This window comes from Bradysia coprophila, unplaced genomic scaffold (assembly GCF_014529535.1).
Source record: "Bradysia coprophila strain Holo2 unplaced genomic scaffold, BU_Bcop_v1 contig_151, whole genome shotgun sequence".
Taxonomy (NCBI): Eukaryota; Metazoa; Arthropoda; class Insecta; order Diptera; family Sciaridae; genus Bradysia; species Bradysia coprophila.
Genome location: NW_023503423.1, coordinates 5,016,165 through 5,038,144, shown reverse-complemented (window position 1 = coordinate 5,038,144; position 21,980 = coordinate 5,016,165). Strand labels below are relative to the sequence as shown.

The window sequence follows — 21,980 nt, the reverse complement described above, 5'->3', positions numbered from 1 at the left end:
TTTTTAACACTTTGAGGCAATGGAGAAAGGACCAGTCTAGTGCCTGAAACTACGATTTTTTCTTGAAAATAGAGTTTTCAGTTCTAAAAATTGTAACGCAACAGACCGTTATTGGCGGAATCTGCCATAACTGGTTATACAAAACTATTAGAATTGGCGGAGGTCTGCATTTTCAAACCCATATTCTACGGCGATCTCAGCTATCAAATTTTTTTTTCCGCCAATAACGGATTTGTTCCATAGTTTTTCACGCTCTATCGTCTCCAGCAAGTTTTATTCGCTCACCATAAAAACTCAGGCGTCCGCTGATAGACGATTTCACATATTCTGACAATTTACCATCAGCGAACCGCCGAGTTATGTAAGGGGACAACCAAAACTTTCAGTGATGGAAAGAACCGGTAAAACTGTGGAACAAATCCGTTATTGGCGGAGAAAAAATTTTGATAGCGGAGACAGGCCGATGCTCTAAAGTACCAATTCAAAAAAATATACCCTTAAAATCTTTACATTTTGTAAAGCCCAGTATACAACCAGCCGGTCAAATGAAATTTTGTATGTCAAAATTTTCAGCTCGTGTCCAAAATGTATTACATTTCACCGACTGGTTGAATACGTGACTTAAAAGGGCCTAAAAAAAATAAAATAGCAACGCGAAATTCTTCTTTGGCACTGGCCATATGAAAAATTACGCGAAAGACACCTAATGAAAGATTGACATTAATTTCCTTTTGTTCTCTGACATTTCAACAATAGAAGTTGTAGGTAGTTTAACCATTACTGAGGTTTTCATATCGTTGCGAGAAGCTATAGTTATACTGTCAAAGTTGATGTAAGAACAAAAGAAAATTTTGAATTAGGTCTGTTTCGCGTAGAGCTCCATAGTAAGCTGGCCCCTTGAAATATGGTATACTTGCAACCAAGTATCATGTAACGTAATTTGATTCAATTTAAAATTGAATCTTTTAAAAGAAATTTAAATATCCAAAGCGACATCTATTCATCTCTTTCAATGTGTTGTGAGGTCATCTCTCCATTCTTCTCGAAACATAACTAATTTCCATAAATTTATTCCATTTCCATAAAAATGTTCAATACATCAATTAAGTTTGAATGTCACACTTGTACGTTCGTTTTTTTTCGACTAGAGTAACTTCAATTTAAACATCAATTTAATCAATTAGACCGCAATAACGATGTCAATTCGATGCTATACTCATTTTGTTGATGGTTCAGTTACTGAACTTCAGTATCATCAACGAAACCAGTATCACTTCCATTCATATTATAATAAATGATATTCGAATTGCCTTTATTATTGCTCAATTTTCGGTATTGCACGTTGCCTTTCTGCCATAATACCAATAACTTAATCTTATAACGCATTTAAATGTTATATCGTAAAAAAAATCCATCGAAATTTATTAATAAAAATATTGAAGTCGTTTCTCGGCGCTGGAAACTCGAATTCTTTGTCATAACTTAAACATATCAATCCAATTGAAAATAATATTCTGGTGTGCGCGCTGGTATCTGGAGGAGAAAAAGAAACAACAGTAAAATATGTCCCGCAAAATTAATTAAACAATAAAATCGTCTCCGCACTAAAAGCAGATTTCAAATGAAAATGCCATCAAATTGGTTTTTATTTATTTTTTATTTGAGCATGCATGATATAAAAGTTTCGTTGTTGTTGTTGTTGTATGTTCGACTGATAAAGTGAACGAAAGTGGAGATGGGGGCCATTCATAAATGACGTCGTAAACTTTTTTGGTTATCTTTAACTTAACACCCCCTTCATAACTTCTTATGGCGTCCGACTTTACTAATCCAGTAAATACGACGTCCAATTTAGAGGACTCTCTTTCGGGCAAATGATGGAAATGTCTATTAGTGGAAAGCCATCAAAGCCAGGGTGACTTCAGGTATAACAGTAAAGTTACAGTAACTTACGATGTTGAGTAAAACTGAATTTTATAGTCGTAGGTTGAAGTTTGTTTTTAATTGTGCAACTAAGTGACTAACTTCATCGCCTTTAAGTTGTGATAAAATAAGAAAACTGCAAGAAGGTATGTAGTTGTTCTGTTCTGACGTTTTTATTTAAGTTTTCTCCCTTGACCCCTTCACTTCCTCTTGTGCAATTGGGTCCGGTCTTGTACACCTCTCTGTCTCCCTATCGCAGGTCGTCATTTATGAATGCCCCCATATCAGTATGACAGAAGGAAGAAAATTATGGCGGCTATAAATGCCAATAATGATACAAATAAAATGGAAGGTTTTATTGGCACTCTTGTTGTGTTCTCCTTTTGCATCTAATATTCAATGAATTTTCTTTGGCATGGTAAATTTAACAGTGATTACAAGTAATTCTTGACTCGCTGCTATTTGCATTGAGTGAAAATTCTTTTATAATTTTATGGACAGTGAATTAATTAAAAGGAACTCAGAATGCCAATGATTGAAATAATTGAATATGTAAGAAATTGTAGACTGGAATATTGTGGAAGGTACATAAAATGCACAAAATATAAGGTACATTCAACAATCCCGGTTGCAAGGTTATGGAATTTACAAATATGTCATAATTGGGTTCCGCAACAAGTTTCACGAAATGTTCACTGCATTCCACACACTGCGAACAGTTTTTCGTTCGAAATACATTTAGACAACCGAACCAAACATCAGCCCAGTAAGATGAATGAACAATCTATGACGGTTGTGTTGCAAAACTAGAATCGGTCTTCTACATTCATTAACAAGCGGTACAAGTTCAAAAAATTAACATCAAAGTGGTTTTAACGTTGTGTTAAAAACAAGGCATCAGAACAGTCGGAGCGTTTGCTGCGACTTAGCCCCGTACGACCCGTAATCCTATTTCGTCCGTAACCATAATAAGTCCGTAGCCCTAATACGCCCGTAACCCTAATACGTCTACAACCCTCTAATGCGTCTGTTACCAAAATGCTAGTCAAGTTGGGCATGGTCAAATTTACTGAAAGTGTTCATTTTTAAAATTGCGCATAGCGCAATTACGAAAGCCCGTACGAAGAACCTCTCAAAAAACACCAACAATTCACGACATTATTTTAGAAACCCAAAATTTTTTGCCAACTTTCCATTGGGTATTCAATTACCTCTCAAATGAAACAAAAACTAGCAAAATCGGATGAGATTTACTCGATTTATGTGCAAAAAACACTTAGGGCCGAGTAGCGGCCTTAGTGCAAGGGCCCAAATTTGAAACTTTTTTTGTCATCATTCTATTCGGCATTCAATTATCTCTCAAATGAAACAAAAACTAGCAAAATCGGATGAGATTTACTCGATTTATGTGCAAAAAACACTTAGGGCCGAGTAACGACGTTTGAGCCCTCCCAACAAGCCCACGTTGCATCTTACCCAAAAACAATGTTCAGCAACTTTGTTCTACTCGTCAATACCTTTCATTTGATATATCACAAGCAGCTATTGCGTGCGTATTTCGGTAGATATCGTCGAAAGACTGAAAAACACCTATAGGGCCCTAGCTCTGGAAGGGCCGACCCTACCATGCCCATTTTCGAACTTGACCTTACTTTTGTCGATACCAATCGGGGAAAAAAAGAATTTTGAAAAAAGGTTGTGATTTACTCAAGTTAGAGGGGTCACAGACGGACGGACGGACGGACATTTTTTTTATTGCGGATTCGTCATCTATGAACACAACCAAATGCTTTGCCCTTACTGTCTGCTTCCAATTCGACGTGTTACAAACGGCATATTAATCTTATAAGCCCCCAGTACTTCGTACGGGGCTAAAAACGACTGTAATAACGTCATACCGGTTTATGCCCACGTGCAATGGTTTACCAGTGCACAAATTTAAGTCTGAAAGCGGCTAGAACGATGGCAATGATCCTAAAGGTTGGATTCTGGCTGGCAGACATAATTTAAAATGTAAATGTTGTGCATAAACCATTCGCAGGAATGCAATCAATCGACTAGCATACACACATAGATGGATGGTATGGTGATTCTAATAATTATTCGTATTTCGTTCATTAATTGAAGACATATTTAAAATGGGTTGATTTCGTTCGGTTTATGTAGCGGTATGATATTATTGAAGTATATATGCATGCAGTGCGCGAGCAATATATACAGACAACATTATTAACATCGTGATTGGTTTGCAACGGTTTTATTTGCATCATAAAATGCCTCGGTTATTTATGAACATTTATAATAAACTAGAACTGGATAAATTACTCTTTCAAATCAATTTGCGGCGTAAGTTCTCATTCACAAAAACCTCAATGACTCATATTTCTCGTCATTTACAAATAGATACACAGAGTGTGTGTATTACACACTCAACCGACCATATATCTACTTGCGGTTATTATATACTTACATTTTGTTTGCTAATTTTAAAATAAATCTGAAGACGAAAAAAGAAACGTCCATTGTGATTCAAAATTTTGTTTTTATTTACGCCTTGTTACCCATTCAAAGTTGTTTGATTTCAATTTTTTTAATTTTTGGTTCAGAAAGAAAAAACTTAATTTTGAAGACAAGACAGTTAATTATTGTTTTGAGAGTTTTATTCCATCCGTTCCGTTGATTAACTATATCCGCAGAAGCTATATGTGAATGTATATACATAATGTGCCTTGCACAAAATAACCAAACGTCAGCTTAGCAACATTTTCATCGTTCTTTATGATCCACACAGACAGGACACCACCAACTATGGATATTATATTCATATATAATGAGTCAAATATACATATGATTCCATTGAAGTATTTAAATTTTTCATCTTCTGCTTTTTGGTTTCTTTTCCTTTTAAATGTATTTGATTTACTCTCCATATTCTTTGATCCCATATGATTAATAAACAACGTTCCATATGAAATGGAAATAAATGCAAAAGATAAAATTAAAAAAAAAACGAGCCATCAGAACAGTCGGAGCGTTTGCTGCGACTGAGCCCCGTACAAACCCGTATATCTATTGCGTACGTGACCCTAGTGCGTCTGTCACCCTACTTTGACCGTAAGCCTATGCGCCGGTTAAAGTAGTTAAAGTAAAATTATTATGAAATGTGTAGATCTTAGAAATTGCGCATAGCGCAATTACGAAGCCCCGTACGACGTTCCTTTCAAATAAAACAAAAATTTCAAATAGCCCTAAAATTTTAATTTATTGAGTATAAATACACATAGGGCCTAGTAGTGGCCTTAGTCCAAGGACCCAAATTTAATTTTTTTTCAACAACATTCTATTCGGCCTTTGATTACCTTCCAAATGAAACAAAAATTACGAAAAACGGATGAAATTTGCTCGAGTTATATGTAAAATACACATAGGGCCCTAGTAACGGCCTTAGTCCAAGGACCCAAATTTAATTTTTTTTTCAACAACATTCTATTCGGCCTTTGATTACCTTCTAAATGACACACAAATTACGAAAAACGAATGAAATTTACTCGAGTTCAATGTAAAATAACTCACGGTCCACTCACCCGATTTTAAAAAACTTTTTTTTCCTGGATTGGTATTGACAATACCTATCTTTTGCCGTGTCATTTACATTTCCATCGTTTATTTTGCCATAAATTTCACCAAAAGACATTAAATCACTTAGGTGGCCCTAACTCACGAAGGGCCGACCCGAATATGCCCATCTTCGAACTTAGCCTCACTATTTTGACTATCTTTCAGGGAAAAAAAATTTTTGAAATCGGATTTGATTTACTCAAGATATTGACGTGACGGACAGACGGACAGACGGACAGACGGACCAAATTTTTATTGCGGATTCGTCATCTATGAACATAGGCAAACACTTTGCCCTTACCGTCTGCTTCGAATTCCATCAATTACACACGGCATCGTAATCCTATAAGCCCCTTCGTACTTCGTACGGGGCTAAAAACTTTCTGGTATAAGTTCATGATATGTGTGTTCGCGAATATGAATTCAAGTTTAATTCAGAGTAAATATTTCGATTTCGTATACGCAAAATAAGAACGATAAATAGGCGAAGAGACAATCTCTGATTAACTTTGAGCGATGGTAAAGAAAATATCAGAAAAAAGGACCACACTCTGTCAGTCTCTGTAAATTGTTGTAGTAGCACAAAATCGAGCCAGACAACCACAGAAAAAAATATGCCGAAATATGAATCAGATTTTGAAATACGCCGATAAATGTTTAAGAAAATATCTTTTGCGCTATTAATAGAAACACATTTGGATGCATTTCCGTAAAATGAATTGCCCTTGAAATATGAGCAAATTCTCTCTCACACACACAGGTTACCTTCAAACGTCGTCTCGCCGAAGAAACACCTTATAGGGACAATCAGTCGTGACATGATGAGATTAACAAGTTCTGACAGTCACATACTTATGATTCCAAAAATAGGCATACATTTGTTTTGGCAAAAAATCAAATCATTCCGGTCTGCATGTATTGATTTTACTTTCATTTTATGACGTTAGATAGATCCATACTCGGTCGAAGAATTTTAAGAGTTTGATTTAATTAGACTAAATGGAAACATAAGCGCCGTAAGTAATTTGAAATTGTTTTTTTTTTTTTTTAATTCAAATTAACAAGAAGTCAAACTCAGCCCTGACTATGACTTTTAATCAAATATTGTTTGTATCGCCGTTCATATAATTAACAGCAACAATAAATTTATGATTTAAAGTTTTTTTCTTTTTCATTTTAATTAAAATCGTCAAGGCTAATAAAATAAAAACCGAATCGAACCAAACATATCAATCATTTCGACAATTAATTTTTGGTTGTTATAGCACAATATAATTACAAAAGTTTTTATTTATTGAACTTTTTTCTGCTAATTTTTCTTCTCTCTCAAATGGTCATTAATGGCGACTCTGTCAGGGCTTAATTTTCGAATTTCGAATTCTGGAAATTCTTGAAATTTTAGTATTTATTAGTTCTCGAATTTCTTGAAATTGTCCTAAATTATTTACATTTTCCAATTTCTTGGTCTCGAGGTCTCTTAATTCGTGGAATTCTAAAGAAAATCCCGAAACTTTTAAAATTCGTACAATTCTAGAATTTCTCGAATTTCTTCGAATTAGCGAAATTCTTTGAATTCTCGAAACTCGTGGAATTAAAGGCAGGGTAAATTGAAATGATCGATTATTAAGATTTTTGGCGTATTGTGATTTGAAAACGAGTATAGATCATAACAAGCTTTTTGTCGATTTGTATAACATTCACAATGTTTTTTCGATGTATTCACGGTGCTCAGAATAACGTCGTTTATCGATAAAAAATATAAAAAAAACCCGGTAGGCAACAGTTCTGTTTCATCACTTTCTGAAGAATCTTGAAAATGTATGGGAAATGTCGTTTTTTTCACAAATCGACTATGGTGAAGGATCTAGCCGAAGACTAAGCAAAGAGATTTTTAACTCCTTTTAGGTCCTAGAACTCGAATCAGAAGACTTTTTTTGGGTAACCTTCAGAAAAACTTTATTTTTGTTAAAGGGCACCGTGTATTGAGCTTGCGCGCGCACGTTTATACTTCGAACTCGAGCTTATGCGTATGCATTGGAACTGTTGACAGATAAAAAATCTAACAAATGCACCATAAACAGTTCAAATGGGCGGTATGTAAGACTATACTGGCTTTCAAATCTGTATACACTCAGAATCGATCATTTCATTTCGCTTCCACTTTATGAAGAAATTCTTGAAATTTTTGAAACTCTTAAAGTTCGTGCCCGATTTGTCCGACTTTTTCAACATTTGTCCGACTTTGTACGATTTGTCCGACTTGTCCGACTTTTTCATCAAAAATTGTCCAACTTTGTCCTACTTCTCCTCAAAAGTAATACTTCTCCTCAAAAGTATGAGACTTTTTCTTCAAGATAAAATTTGTTAGTAACATTAAATGCTTCTAATGCAAACGAGAAGAAAATCGCTCGCTCCGCTCGCATCTAGTTGTTTACACATTTTCACATTGTATATGTACCTATAAAATTAAGGCAGTAAATATATTATTGACTAGTATTGACTAGCTATGTGGACTTACATTTTTGAGGGATTCTTTTGAAAAACAGCCTACCGAAATCGGACGCATTTTCCAGAGGACTTTTTTATGTGTGCCTAGAAAGGTATTCGACCCTAGAGGCCAAAACTACTTTCAAAAAAATTCTTCGAAGTTTGTGTGGCTGGTGAAAGGTGATCAAAAACCAAAAACTTGCACTTTACTTACAAAAATTTCTCCAGTTACACGAGCCGTACAGGGTCGTGTGGGTGTCATTAGAAAGGTAATCACACGTACTATTGAGCCGAATAGGGATGTATTGGTTTTAAAATTCATCCACAGTGAAATATGTGCAGTTGAAGTTTTCAACCGAAGACTTACACTGTTTTTACTGAAATTTCTCGAGGTATTTTGTTTTTTATCTTTTAGATGAACTTCATTCCTGATGCCTTTAAATTCGATTAATAAGTACGATTTATCGACGTTTATCGATGAGAAATAGTCCGATTTTGTACTTTATTGAAAAAATACATGTACTTTTCCTTAGAAAATGTCCGATTTAGTCCGACTTTGTAGCGAAAATATGTCCGATTTTGTCCGACTTTTTCAAGAAAAATGTCCGACTTGTTTTAAAAGTTGGACACCCCGAAAATCAGTGGGACGTCTGCGAAATTCTTGTCATTCTCTATTGTCATAAAATTCTAGAAAATTCTTCAAAATTTTCGAGAGAAAAATCGCCGAAAATAGGCCCTGCACTTCGTCGTTTATTTAAATTTCGGTTGGCATGTTTCAAAATTTATTACCATCGAAGTAATGATCGCGTTTCATTAATAATAACACACCGGATTGAGACATGTACTAAACAAAAATTCGAACCCACGCATACGACTCATTTCTTTCCCAGAACGTAGATCGAAAAGTGTGGACTTATTGCATTGTGAATTGTATCGATCTTCCCAATTTACCTTCCCTCCCCAAAAAAATCACAACGTTCGTGTCGTGATATTATATTGGTTTGTAAGGACAAAAAAATGAGCCAAAATAATTATCTCCAACATTCATGTTCTAATTATAAAAAAAATCAACGAACATATTCCCCATAAATTAATTCATTTTAATGCATGACTGATCGCAACACACTACCACACATTGTAAACGCCAATCCACAAAAAAAAATAAAAAAAATGAAAAGAAGAAAAAACGCAACGTTGTTCTGTCTATCTAAATACAATTTCCAAACAGTATGAAGACTGTTTCGGTCGGTGAGGGATACTCCGTACAACGTGAATTACGTTGAGTCAGTCGAAACTTATATATATCGCGAATAAAATAAAGAAACGACAACGAAAGAAAATATTATAACAGCTAGTAAAACGTAAAGATTGTTTTTTTTTGTATATTGTAAATGAGTCGACTGAAAGATACGGGAACGGATTATTCGAAGAAAAAACATTTTTGTTGTTAAAAAGATCGTTTTTAATGTGTGATGTGAGTAATCACACTCATTTTGTGGTTCTTTGTGTATTTTTACCAATATCTTTTAAACGATTGTGGGTGATCGTTCGTAACGAAAAAAAGGCGTGTGATGATCACTGATGATCAAAGAAATCCTTTTAAATTATTGGGAAAATAAGTGATCATTGTGCTGTGAAATAAGTGTTCAAAACCAAGTGCGTGATGTCGGTATTGTTATTGTTTATCTAACAAAATAAAACCCAACCGATTTATTGCAAAAGTTCACATCCGGAACGGATATACGTTTATCACTCTAATTATTTCGTTTGAAACTTACCTTGTTAACATATTTGTGCTGCACTCAATGTTTACATGGATTTATGTAATGCACATAGAGTTAATGGTGGAAGAAAAGAAAAGAACACATTGCATGACCCTAATCGAATTACGGTACAATCAATAATCAAATTGGCCTCCACTCCATGAGTGTATGCAATGCAAGAATGGCTGGAATTTGTTTACTTTGATTTAGTGAGGAGTTTTATCTCATACTTCAATTTAGATTAGCTCAGCTCTTCATTCTACGATATTACAGTTTTAATTAATAGTTCGGTTATAACCACTTCAACTGGGTTGTTATTGCATTGTCTGCCGTGTTCCTTGCTGTTTTATCGCATACAACGATATTTGCATTATATACTTGTCATTACTTGCTAGCTCAATAACATCGAGACTTACTCGTTTGCTTTCCACTTCTCGATTGAGCTGGAAGTGTGAGAAGTCGAAACTCAACCGCAGACAGATTTTAACCGATTGTAAGATCTGCAAACAAAACAAAGGTGATTCAATCGGTTTAAGTCAAATGAGGTTTAGCGTAGAGCTTCCGCACGGTTTATCGGTAAAATGCAGGAATGAGAGAACCGATATTTGACTTATGCGTTATGCTAGTTTCCTCCTAGTGTAATAATGATTACTTGCCATTAGTGTGATATACTTGTGGTTAGTATAATTTACCATGTAGACTGTTGTATTGCTGATCAGTCGATATTGAATTGCTTGTTGCGTCGATCGAAATGAAAACAATTTCCTTCTAGTTAGCATAATATACTCGTGGTTAGTATAATTTACTTGTCCGCAATTCAAAGAAAGAGTCAATCGTCTGTAGAAAGAAATTTTGATTTTATTATCAGACCTTTCTCACTCATACCTCTCACCAAAAATCTAGTCAAATTATTGCTTTAAAAATGATCTTAATGTGATCAATAGGTCCAACAACATGAACATTTCCTTGGAACCACCCTATAAAGATACACAACACCACTTGAATTCAATGTGAATAGATATCTCCTGAAAGTAAACAAAATCAAAACACCACATATGAATGCCCACATTATCTTCGTCGTCTTCGCTCTTTTGTACAAGACTGTTTACACAGTTCCACCGTAAAGCTATAAAAGATAAGAAGTTACACTGAAGCAAACGAAACGTACGGTGTATGGTCAAAGATATATATGTGTAATACACACGGAGACTTACTCACTTTACATTTAACTTAATAAAATTGATATCACTGCTTTTATGCAGCGTATATAACATTTGAATCATTAGTAACTTGACGCACAATTGTATATATGCGACAGTCAAAAAAAAGCAACTAAGAACGCGAAAGAGAGAGATCGGATTTTCGTTGTGCAACTTGGAGTGTACAACAACACTTTAATATAGGCCATATTTTAATTACACAACACAAATTTTTTTAGAAATTGTAGAAGATAACAACGAACCGAACGCTCGTTTTTTGCTTGTGTAAAATGTTTTTTTTTTATATTCTGCTCAATATAAAAGGCATGATTACTGCAAGTAACTCGAGAAAAGAGTGTCATTGATTTCGTATACAAATGATTGTATATGTTAAGGCATGTTGTGGTAGATAACGTAAATTATTTTTTTTTGCAGATAAAGACTTGAGTAAGGAAGAAAAAAAATAACCACAAAAAATGAGATAAAATACTAAGAGCAATTCCCATTAAAATATAAAATTCGGATTGTTTTTTTCGTGTATGTTGTGCGGCTTTAAGTTGCGGGTTGTTTCATTCATTAATTTAATGCATAATAATGTATCGCAGTCAAGTGTTTTTCTGTTAAATATATTAAATGGAAAAATACTTTTGGATGCTCGGTATCATCGCCAATTTCGGATAAATATTTTCGTATAGCTCTGCACACACAAAAATGGATGCTATAGCGGTAAGTTGAATATTTACAAGAAATGAATAAAAAGCAAAAAAAAAACGTTTCAGATTTATACAAACACACAATGAACAACCATTAATCTCATAAGCACAAGAAAAATATAATTTAAATATAATGTCATTGTTTTGAAGGTGCGTCTTTAACAACTATTTTATTTTATAAATATATTTTAACAGCCAACAACAAACAAACCATTTATTACGATATATACCTTTCCCTTTTCGGTTCAGATTTAAATAACGTGTCACGACGTAATAAATATAAAATCTTAAATCTAAAACTCCATTCTTATAAGATGTTGTGTTGATAGTTGTGCATAATTAGCAAAATATAAATGATTAAGACCTATGAAAAAGAAGGTGAGTGAGAATGGGTTGTTCTGTGCCGTTGATCTCGAATCGAGATTTTTCATGTACACAAAAGAAATTAATTTATTTGTGCGTTGTACAAGTTATATCTGATGACAAAGTACCAATCTGATAAAAATAAACGTTCGGTAGTCGCAGCATCCGACGAGAAAAAGCGTGATTAAATTTACTCAAAAACGTGAGGCTCTTCTACGGCGGCAAAACTCTGCCTCCAGTTTTTGAGTAAAATACCTCACTTGGCAATGAAACAAATAATGAAAATAACTCTTGGGGGAAATCTAAGAATTTCAGACCTCCTTCCCCCAATTATGCCCAAATGTATGAAGCACAAAAGGTTCCATTTCAAACATTTCAAACATTTGTTCTAGGGCAATAGTTGTTTTTCTAACTATTTATATAGTAAATAGGGCTATTTTGCGCACTAGATGTGATTTTGCCGATACGAGCGAAGCGAGCACCCCATTTACTAACGTCCTAGCAACAAGATTTTACCTACTGTTAGTGAAAATATTCTTGCAAAACCACATCAACCCGTAATTAACACAGCATCCTACAGGGATTCCAGCAATGAACTGTCAGAAATCTAGTACAATTTCTGATGACCATACAAAAATTCATCCGAAAATGAATTCTCTGCAGTTCATTGAATTAGGACATTCGATATTTTTAACGTTGCGAATTGGCAACGGACCATTAGAATATATATGAGTAAGTGTTACATCATCATCATCGGGATCCCACTCCGAGTGGGAGTATAGAGCGTCCACAAAATTTCGCCGTATTCGGTTTGGTGCGAGTGCTTTGACTTCCATCCACTCCTTCTCAGCTGCTCTCGCTTCATTGATGACTGTTCGTTACATAGAAAGTGTTACATAGAAATGTTTCATTTTTAGCGTTGTCATTTTACAACGAAACCGAAATTCCCGTAAAAGGAGGATTTGAACTTTAGTCCGAAATAAGACACTGTTTGTTTCGTCACATGAAGTATAACTCATCAGTCAATGGCAAGGATTTTTCAAGGTTTTCCCCTATATGTACCATAGAGACAGTAACGCTGAAATTTGTCAAATAAACGGTCGATTTAGCGTTAGGAGAAGAGTTTGTCAGCGATATTGCGAATTTACGAGTTTACGTTTTTTGATAATTATTGTACTAGTTCTAGTTACTTTAACTAACCATTTGTCAAAAAAAGAGAATATTTTCAACTTGCAGTATATAATCTGTTCTCAGCAGACAAAACATGACACCCTCGGCTCGGTACATAACTTCCAAATCGTCGGACGACTGCTATTTTAGCATTTGCCCTTTGTTTCTGACCTGATGTTTCCTAAGACCGTTGCCAATATGCAACGTTAAAAATATCAGTCAGTGCAGTGCTAAGAATATATTTACCAGTGGGTGCAATATAAGTGCGGGTGCCCCTTATATATGGTGGCTATTATTTCCCCTTTTAGAGACAACGGTGTAGTGATCTTACTAATTCGATGCTCTTCATCAGGTCACTCCGAGTAGTACCTGTAACACAAACCCAAATATTGTTTTTCTCGCTACACAATGGGGGACTGAAGTTTCAATAATTTCGATAGACAACATTATTCTAAGCAAAAAATTATTCTACACTATCGTAAAATTATAAACATTTATATTTTTAATTAATTGTTTTCTGATTTTCAAAGATCAGTCAAACATAAAAAAGACTATACGTCTCTATATGCCTCTCTTTTCTTCTCATGTCATTTTTTCTTAATTCTCTCATGAAAAAGGTATGATTTTGGGTTGAATTTGGGTCGTAGTCGTAATTGAAATATAAATTAAAAGTAAAAAACTTGAAATTTCGGCAATAGTGTAGAACAATTTTTTGTTTACAATAATATTCTTAATCTAAATACAAAAAATGTCAAAAGTTCAATGTCCCATTCCAATAATGTCGCATCTGTTATTCTAACAGACTTAATCCACATTTAAAGCAAATAAATAAATAAAATAAAATTCGATTGGCTCTCAATCAACCTAATACAATTTTGCTTCAACAACCAATACACATTCTACCATGTACAAATATGTGATTACGTACCCTCCGTCTGAATTTAGTACAGGTGGCTAGAGATGTAACAGCTATTCTCCGGTACCAAGCAAGGTCTTTACCAGCATCGAGTGTATTCCGTTATTGGGAACAAATAGAAAACAAAATTAATTTAAAGGAGCAAGGCACAATTTTACCGTATTTTGAATAAAAAGGAAAATCGTGAACGTAAAATGTTATACGAATTCCCACTTGTCTCTAGTAGAAGTATGATGTCAACCAAATAAATCTGTTCGATTTCCATTATAAAACGGCGACACCCCACACACATACACACTCTACACACCATGTTTACAATATTGACAATGTTCCGTCAAGTACTTTTTGTAATTCGATAAAACAAAGCTATGACACGAAAATACAAGGGGGGACTGATATAAATTACAAATGGAAATGAGATCACAAAAAGGTGTAATGTTGGAGCGATGAGTATAATATTTCCAGTAAAGTTTGAATAAATTAAAATTTATATTTCGCGATGAGACATTTTATTTCCTTTTCAATCGGAAGTCCCCTTACATCCATAACGCCTTTTCTATCCAGAAAACTTTTTGTCACACAATAAATTCATTAATTTACATCTTACAGCTGCTCAGTTCATTGGCAACGGACCTGGACTTAATGTTGAATGACCTGAGGTCAACGCCGCCACGATTTATTCAACCACGAACATCTATCTCCATTGTATCGCATTTGGGGTGAGTACATTTCCGTTTAATTTTTCATTACATTTCATGTAGTATAAACCATACACGAAATAGATGTAACCGAAGCTGTGTGCATGGAGTCCCGAAAATTCTTAAATATTTTATGTGAAAACCATAGACATTGAATACGTGTGTTTCATGGTTCATTGATTGAATTACATTTTCGTGTACGAAGGGAAACCAGCATTCGATGGTGGAGTTTTGGATACTTTGAGTTCATCCAACATATATATTATCATAAGGGGTTTTTTTCGGGTCGGGTCCAATGTTATGGTGAATTTTACACATGCCTTGTTGTTATTGAAAGAAAAAATGATTTAGAATTTCTTCCTTTCTTTTTTGATGGTTTTCGGACGCAACAATGCTTTTATGGGCATGGAGTTGTCAATTTTGAGTTTTATGTGTTTTGATTTCTGATTAATGTATTGGAAGAAAAACAATTTGCTCATCTTGGAAATCACTGGAAATTAGATTGGTCGGAAGGTAGAGTATGTCAGGAATGGTTACAGTTAACGGTAGGGTTGAATTTAACAAATCAGAAATGTATAAAATCAAGTAATCCAAATGTCAAACGTCAATCCATCGAAGAATATTACGTATATGCAACAGGAGCTACGCTAGATTTTTCTATACATTTTACACAAAAATTGGTCACCAGTGTGTCATGGTGAATCGTCTTTGACGTAACAAGTGTTAAAAAGATGAAAAGTAGAGTTTTCGTGTGTATTTTGTTGTTCCGAGGCGAAGCCGAGGTTAATAAACACACGCAAATGAGACTTGTCGTTTTTATCTCGAGTTAAAAAGGATTTATTACATGCTTACCCTAAAGTTAATTTTCATCACTGGGGTTGTAATAAGCCACTTTCGACCCTAGTACTATAAACCTTTGTTTATCCGCCGCTCTTCGTAGAGAATAATACCGAAGGTTAGTAAAAATTTCGCTGAACACGACGAAAAATTCTGAATTGTTACCCCGAAACCTACTCTTATAATAATAGAAATGAAAATTGAAAATTGAAACATGAGTAAACATAAAAGCAGCGACTCCGTTACAAGTATGTACTATGTAAAGAAACACAGAAAATCACTGGAAAACGTTTTAATGAAATGACCTTCAAAAAAATCGTCTACAATCCTTGGAAAATTTTAATCAACAAAATTATAGTCTCAATAACAGCCAATCTCCCGACCTCTGATGTTATAACATGTTCCAAAAATTTTCATGTTATTTTCCATCCTATCCTAACCATACAGTTAAGTAAACAAACTTTTGATATATTTAAGTTTTCTATTTAGTTTTACTACTAACTTTATGGGTGTTGGTGACGTTGAACTGCTCCAAGTAAAATCGTAAAAATATTTTCAGCAATTTTCTTGGCGCACTTTTATCTATTCGAGTCAATTTCGCTGATTGAAATTGTCAATAAAAAACGTCTGTATTCACCAACGGTATTTTGTTCACCTAATCGGAGTATTTTAAATGAATTCTATACGATCCGTATGGTAGATATCAATTAACGCAATGTTTTTGTTCCTGCAACAAATTTGCATGAAGGTAGTTTATGGTATTTGAGGGAAGTCTGTTTTTAAACGGATATATCCGATCTGTGGCTTTCGGTTTTTATTTGAAAATTCATTTCCTTTTTGAAATCGATAGTTTTTATCTTCTACATATTGATTCTCCCTGCTATTTCGAATATGGTTTTAACAGTTTTGGTATGTTTTGGTATGAAACTCAACATTTTCCTTTAATATTCACTCTCTTACTCTGGTTCTTTTTAAGAAATAATTCAATGAAATTGGAGATAGGAGATTTTTCTTTGATGAGTCAGTTAGTTCTCACAATAACTTATCTTTCAATGTGCAAGCTAACATTCTTCGTTGAAATTGCTTATAAATGACTGAGCTTTTTGTTATCATCTTACAGATAAACTGTTTGTCAACCCATTACCCCAGCTTTTAATACCGCTATAACACGACGTCATGGTTGGCATAATTTTTCAGATTCCCTTCCCCCTTACGTCCTTTATGAAACAAGTGTAAAAATCAGATATTTCGAGACTCTCCCTCCGTCACATTAAAAGTTCGATATCTTCCCAAAACCTCTGTCACCCAGAACGGCCTCTTAGGTGCTAACGCTCTGATTGATGAAATATTTAAATCTTTCCCTACGAAGTGTATTTATAGCCTTTAAGCTCGGTAATCCCGTTGTGCAGCTATTCCTTATTTTTATTAAATCCATTAGTTGTTTCATCAAACACCAATACTCCATTAATTTTATTTGATCTCCCTCAATTACTTGATTGAATTCAATTCAAATATTTATCGTAAACAATTGCTGAATAACAGAAAACATCTTTGCTCAGAATTATAGTCGTCGGTATAAAGACTTAAGACCCAAGCAACATTGTGTATATCCCACTGCAATGTCGCTTCTATACATAATTTCCTCCTAAACGGTAATTGCAGTTTGGCAACCATTCATTATCGAAATAACAACCTAACACAATTCTCTGATTAAATAAGTTTTCTAATGTTTACCGAGATTTTTCTTCCTCCACTACACAAAATGACACAACCAATTTGTTCGCTTATTTATCCGAATGGTCCATATATAAATACAAATACGATTATAATGGGGCGTAGATAAACGTTACCAGCATTAAGACATCTATGCGTCACTAAATAATCTAAAGATATCACCCACCAGAAATGATTACAATTATATGTCGGGTGTGTGTAGTCGGAACAACAGACATTTCGTTCGTTAGAACGTCTCCGAAAATAGATCGGGATCGGTTTACTTGATCGAACAATGGTTTACTCGATTCAGGTTAGATGCAGAACTGTCTCAGTTTTTGGATTCGGATTTTACTCTATACTACCTCGTCCACCTCCTCCTCGTGTAATGGACCGGGAGAATGTTTGCCTATACAAACTCAAGTCGGTTTTGTCGTTAATAGTTATTTATCTACCAAGGTAGGTAAGCCCTCAGGCCAATTGCACCGATTGGTACGCAACAACTACACGTATTTTGTTTAGATTTTGTACGCAAATATGCGCAAATTGTGCATATTTTATGGACATTTTACGCATACTTTATGCACAATTTACGCGTATTTTGTTTGGTTGTTGTTACGAACTTACTTTCCTTCGATGAATTCGTTTGTTGATTGTGAAGCGAATAATAGTTGTGATAAGACGTTTTTGTTTTGTTTATGTTGCAAAATGCTGCCGATATCTACTTAGAACTTGCACTAATGTTGAAATAATTTTCTTTAATGCATTACAGTGTATGTATATATCGACATTAAACACTGTTTTTCTGAGTATTTTACCGAACATTAATTCTACCATAATTTGCGCCATGCGTGACGTCATTATTAATTAGAGTAGCCTTCATTAATATGTCGATAAGTTGGCCGTTTCCGGTACCGGTATCGGTGAATACTCTTCTACACAAACACGAGTGTAACGAGTGGAAGTGTAATATACAGAAGAGTATTAGTTCGTGGTATATTTACTGGTACCTTATAATGTTTTATTGTATTGGCGCAAACGATCAACTTATATAAATTAATGTAGGATATATTTACCTAGATAAATAATAATGACGTCATATCAATGGAATAATTGAGAGAAATAATGTTTGGTATAATACTCCGAAAAACAGTGTTTAATGTCGATATATTCTCGCCAATGCAATAAAGTTCATTAATACAATGGGGGATTGATGACACCGTTAAAGTCAGTATCTTTTGCTTGATAAATATTAAATAAGCTCCACATCGAATCCGTATACAATTTGTTAGTACATTTTGTGCGCAAATGTCACACAGTCTGTACGTAAAATGGACACAAATGGTATATCAAATACACACAAACTATGTACAAGATGTGTACATATTATATACGAATTGTGCGACTTTTGCTCACAAAATGTGCATATTTTGAGTACAAGATCTGTAAATTGTATTCACGAGTTGTGCGAGATTTGTTAACAAAATGAGCACATGTTGAACACAAAATGCATACTATTTGCGCTCAATTATCGTTGTGGGCACATTTTGTGCGCAAAGATAAACATGCGCAAAAAATCAAAAAATTGGCCTGAGGGAAGACGGTATTTTATCGCAGCTGATGTCGATATTGTAGACCCACACGCAGTAAAATAAGACTTTTATTTGATGAAATAAATGAGCCTTATATGACATTAGAAACAGGAAAGAAAGAGTTTATTTCCGTCATTGAGTTCCGAAAAGTAATTTTTACGCTTTATTTAAAAAGGAACTCGGGTGCGGTGGTATCGCCGACATGTGCCGACAATTTTCTTCTATAGCAAAATAAATTTTCTTCCTGGAAAATAAATGATGAGAAGAAAACCGAGCAATGTCTCTGACTTGGAAATGAAATTCGTTTTCTCCGCTCTATTTTTCCCATGTTTATTCAGATAGAAAATGTGTACTTTTTCCATATACAGTTAAGCGAAGAATATGCCATTGCAAGGACAATCATATTTTATGGCCTCAACACACAATAACATTACCATAAAGGCTTTTCCATTTCAAATGGAAACCAAATGATACACTGTGCTGAATTGTACAGCAAAGGACGACGAAGGAAAAAAGATAGAAGAAAGCGAACAGGGTTAAGTCAAATGTATATCTAGCAAAAGAAAACGTGAAAAATGGGCGAATAAACATAAAAATCTGAGTTATACGTGGTGTTTAGGATGGTAATAACATTTTCTTCGTTTTCTTCTTCTTCTAACCCCATTCTTTTATATGAATTTCAATTTTTTTTATTTTTATTTTGATTCTGTTTTCATCAAGCGTTTTTTTCCCGTCGGTTATTACACTTTCTTTGACTTGGCATTAGTTTTGTTTTGAATTCTGTATCATTAGAGTGGCAATACAGAAACACAATAAAAAAAAGGGAATGGTTGATGTTTGTATTGGCCGTTTGGGAATTGGCTCACTTTTTTATGTGAAATGTGAAGCGTTGCCCTTTTGAATATCGCATGAAAATTATAATAAAGTCATTCGGATTAAATGGGGTTAAAGCGTGACTCTGAATTTCAATTTTTAATTTCATTCAGCATTTTAATTTGAAATTTTTGTCAGTTAATGGAATAATTTCTAATTTTGTTATTAAATGTCCGACTTAGATTTAAGTGGTCACATACATCATTTACTGAGACTACGGGTAATGTGAACGAAATTTGTGTTTCAGGTTTCGTTCAGCTGTTTTACGAGTTCGTATAATCACACTACGGGTTAAACTACTGATATGCGTGTATAAACCTGTACATACTAAACATTTTCAATTCACTCAATTCATAGGACAAATGTTTGTTTAGTCTAGGAGGGAATTGAAAATGTTTAGGAAAGAAGTCTAAGCATGATGTGATTGTGTGAATAGCCCAGCTGGTGAAACAGCTGAATTAAAACTGGGACACAAAATTGGTTGACTTTGACTGTACGAAAAATTTTCAAATAAATTTGAAAACGACTTTCTGGAAAATGATTTTCCAAGATTTTCCCATTCATTTTACTAGGTTTTTGAAAATTTTTCCAATAAGGTAACTGATTGAAAGTTGACCTAATTTGACAAATCTCAACTTTGAACTTGTATTTCTCAGCGATTTTGGAACTATGTTACATGGACATATTTTAAAGATTTATCTTTTGTTTACTTAATTAATATAAATTTTATTGCCGATTTCGTCTAACAACGTTAATGAATTAATAAAAATGCAGAGTTGACCTACATGAATCGTGAGTGGTCCTATTTCACATTTAAACACATTGAATCGTGAGTTGTCCTATCTATACAAAAGTGATATTACATATCACGATTTATTGAATGTTGAGTTGACCGATAATTTTTTCTCCATACAAATTTACACGGACAACTTAAGGCCCGTCATTGGGAAATGACAGGACAGTATCCCGAAAATGTATGGAAAATTCTATCACAAAAATTCACCGAAAAAATTCAAAGAAACTCAACCATGATGCTTTCCATTGTATTCGGGCATAGTCTCTTTAGGTCGCCAAGGCATATTTGAGCACTAAAACACTTTTTACTCGATGCAAAAACAAAGTTTTTTTTTGTTTTATCGCGACAAAAACACAGAAAATATTTCGACACAATTGTGACACTCCGATATTATTCCCTTGACTGAAAGTCAAGGGTCTTACGCCAGAAAATACCCTAAAATGTTTTTTACCACACAATGTATGAAATGTTATCAAAAACGTAATTGTTTGTAACCTATTTTTCTTTGTCATCACGATAACTTGAGTAATTCATAACCGATTTTGATGATTTTTTTTTTAATCGACGAGGAATGAACTTCCTGAGGTTAAGTTCGAACATGAGCCATGTCGGGATAAAGCCCTGGAAATTATTCCAGAAAAACAGGATTTTACTCTGTTGATAATTGATAATACACCACTGATAATTGATATAATTGATAATTCCCTTCACTGTTGATAATTGATAATCTAATGTGTTATTCCCTTGACTGGCAGAAAATAGTGAACAATTTAGGTTCTTAAAATTATACATTTGACATTTGTAAGGTCAAGTTCGACGATGAGCTATATGGGATCACCGCTTCGGAAGTTATCCCAGAAAATAGAAATGCAATATATTAAATGAACATTATAAATGATATTCGGTAATTGGTATTTGATAATTGAAATTTTATATTTGATAATTAACAAGCGGCACCCAAAATTACATATAATGAAAAAAGTCAAGCAAATCTAACATTAGACAACTCCGACGAGTGTGATGTTTGAGGCCCGATCGAAGCGAGGGTCGTAATTCACACGAGTCGCGGTATCTTATTATCACATTAGACAACTCGGACGAGCAAGTTTGCGATCAGAGCAAACCTAATATTAAACAACTCTGACGAGTGTGATGTTTGCGGCCCGAGCGAAGCGAGGGTCGTAATTCACACGAGTCGCGGTATCTTATTGTCACATTAGACAGCTCGGACGAGCAAGTTTGCGATCAGAGCAAATATAATATTAGACAACTCTGACGAGTGTGATGTTAGCGGCCAGAGCGAAGAGAGGGTCGTAATT

At 34.4% G+C, this 21,980-nt stretch overlaps 1 protein-coding gene across 3 annotated transcripts in view; it reads left to right on the top strand.

The window, feature by feature from the left end:
* Positions 1-21,980, top strand: part of LOC119074555 (protein sprint) — a 167,043-nt gene that overhangs the window by 30,732 nt on the left and 114,331 nt on the right. For 2 of the 3 annotated variants that reach the window (XM_037180745.1, XM_037180744.1), the window contains exon 4: positions 14,762-14,871. In XM_037180745.1, the coding sequence (XP_037036640.1) occupies positions 14,762-14,871 (110 nt within the window). Of the gene's footprint in view, positions 1-11,433; positions 11,717-14,761; positions 14,872-21,980 lie in introns of those variants that run through there. The other variant, XM_037180746.1, reaches the window with a different exon arrangement.